The sequence below is a fragment of the Alligator sinensis genome, unplaced genomic scaffold (genome assembly GCF_000455745.1).
Source record: "Alligator sinensis unplaced genomic scaffold, ASM45574v1 scaffold1046_1, whole genome shotgun sequence".
NCBI lineage: Eukaryota > Metazoa > Chordata > Crocodylia > Alligatoridae > Alligator > Alligator sinensis.
This window is the reverse complement of record NW_005842174.1, coordinates 1,364,832-1,365,101: the sequence shown is the minus strand read 5'-3', so window position 1 is coordinate 1,365,101 and position 270 is coordinate 1,364,832. Positions and strand designations below refer to the sequence as shown.

The 270-nt window shown below is 68.9% G+C and overlaps 1 protein-coding gene across 1 annotated transcript in view; it reads left to right on the top strand.

The window, feature by feature from the left end:
- HRH3 (histamine receptor H3) overlaps nt 1-270 on the top strand; it is a gene marked incomplete at its 5' end in the record, with an annotated part of 6,317 nt that continues 6,047 nt past the window's right edge. The window contains one exon of the mRNA XM_025206842.1: nt 1-46. Coding sequence (XP_025062627.1) covers nt 1-46 — 46 coding nt within the window. The remainder of the gene's footprint in view (nt 47-270) is intronic.

The window sequence follows — 270 nt, the reverse complement described above, 5'->3', positions numbered from 1 at the left end:
AACAACTGCTTCCTGCTCAACCTGGCCATCTCCGACCTCTGCGTGGGTAAAGCACCGCGCCCGCCGCCCCGCGCCCCGCACCGCCCCGCACCGCCGCCCCGGGGGGCTGCCGGCAGCGTCCTGCAGGGTTTCAACCTGGAGGGGCTGATCCTGGGAGGGTTTGGAGGGGGGTCATGCTGGAGGGGTTGGAGGGGCTCGTCCTGGAGGGTTTGAACCTGGAGGGTTTGATCCTGGGAGGGGTTGGAGGGGGTGATGCTGGGGGGGTTTAGC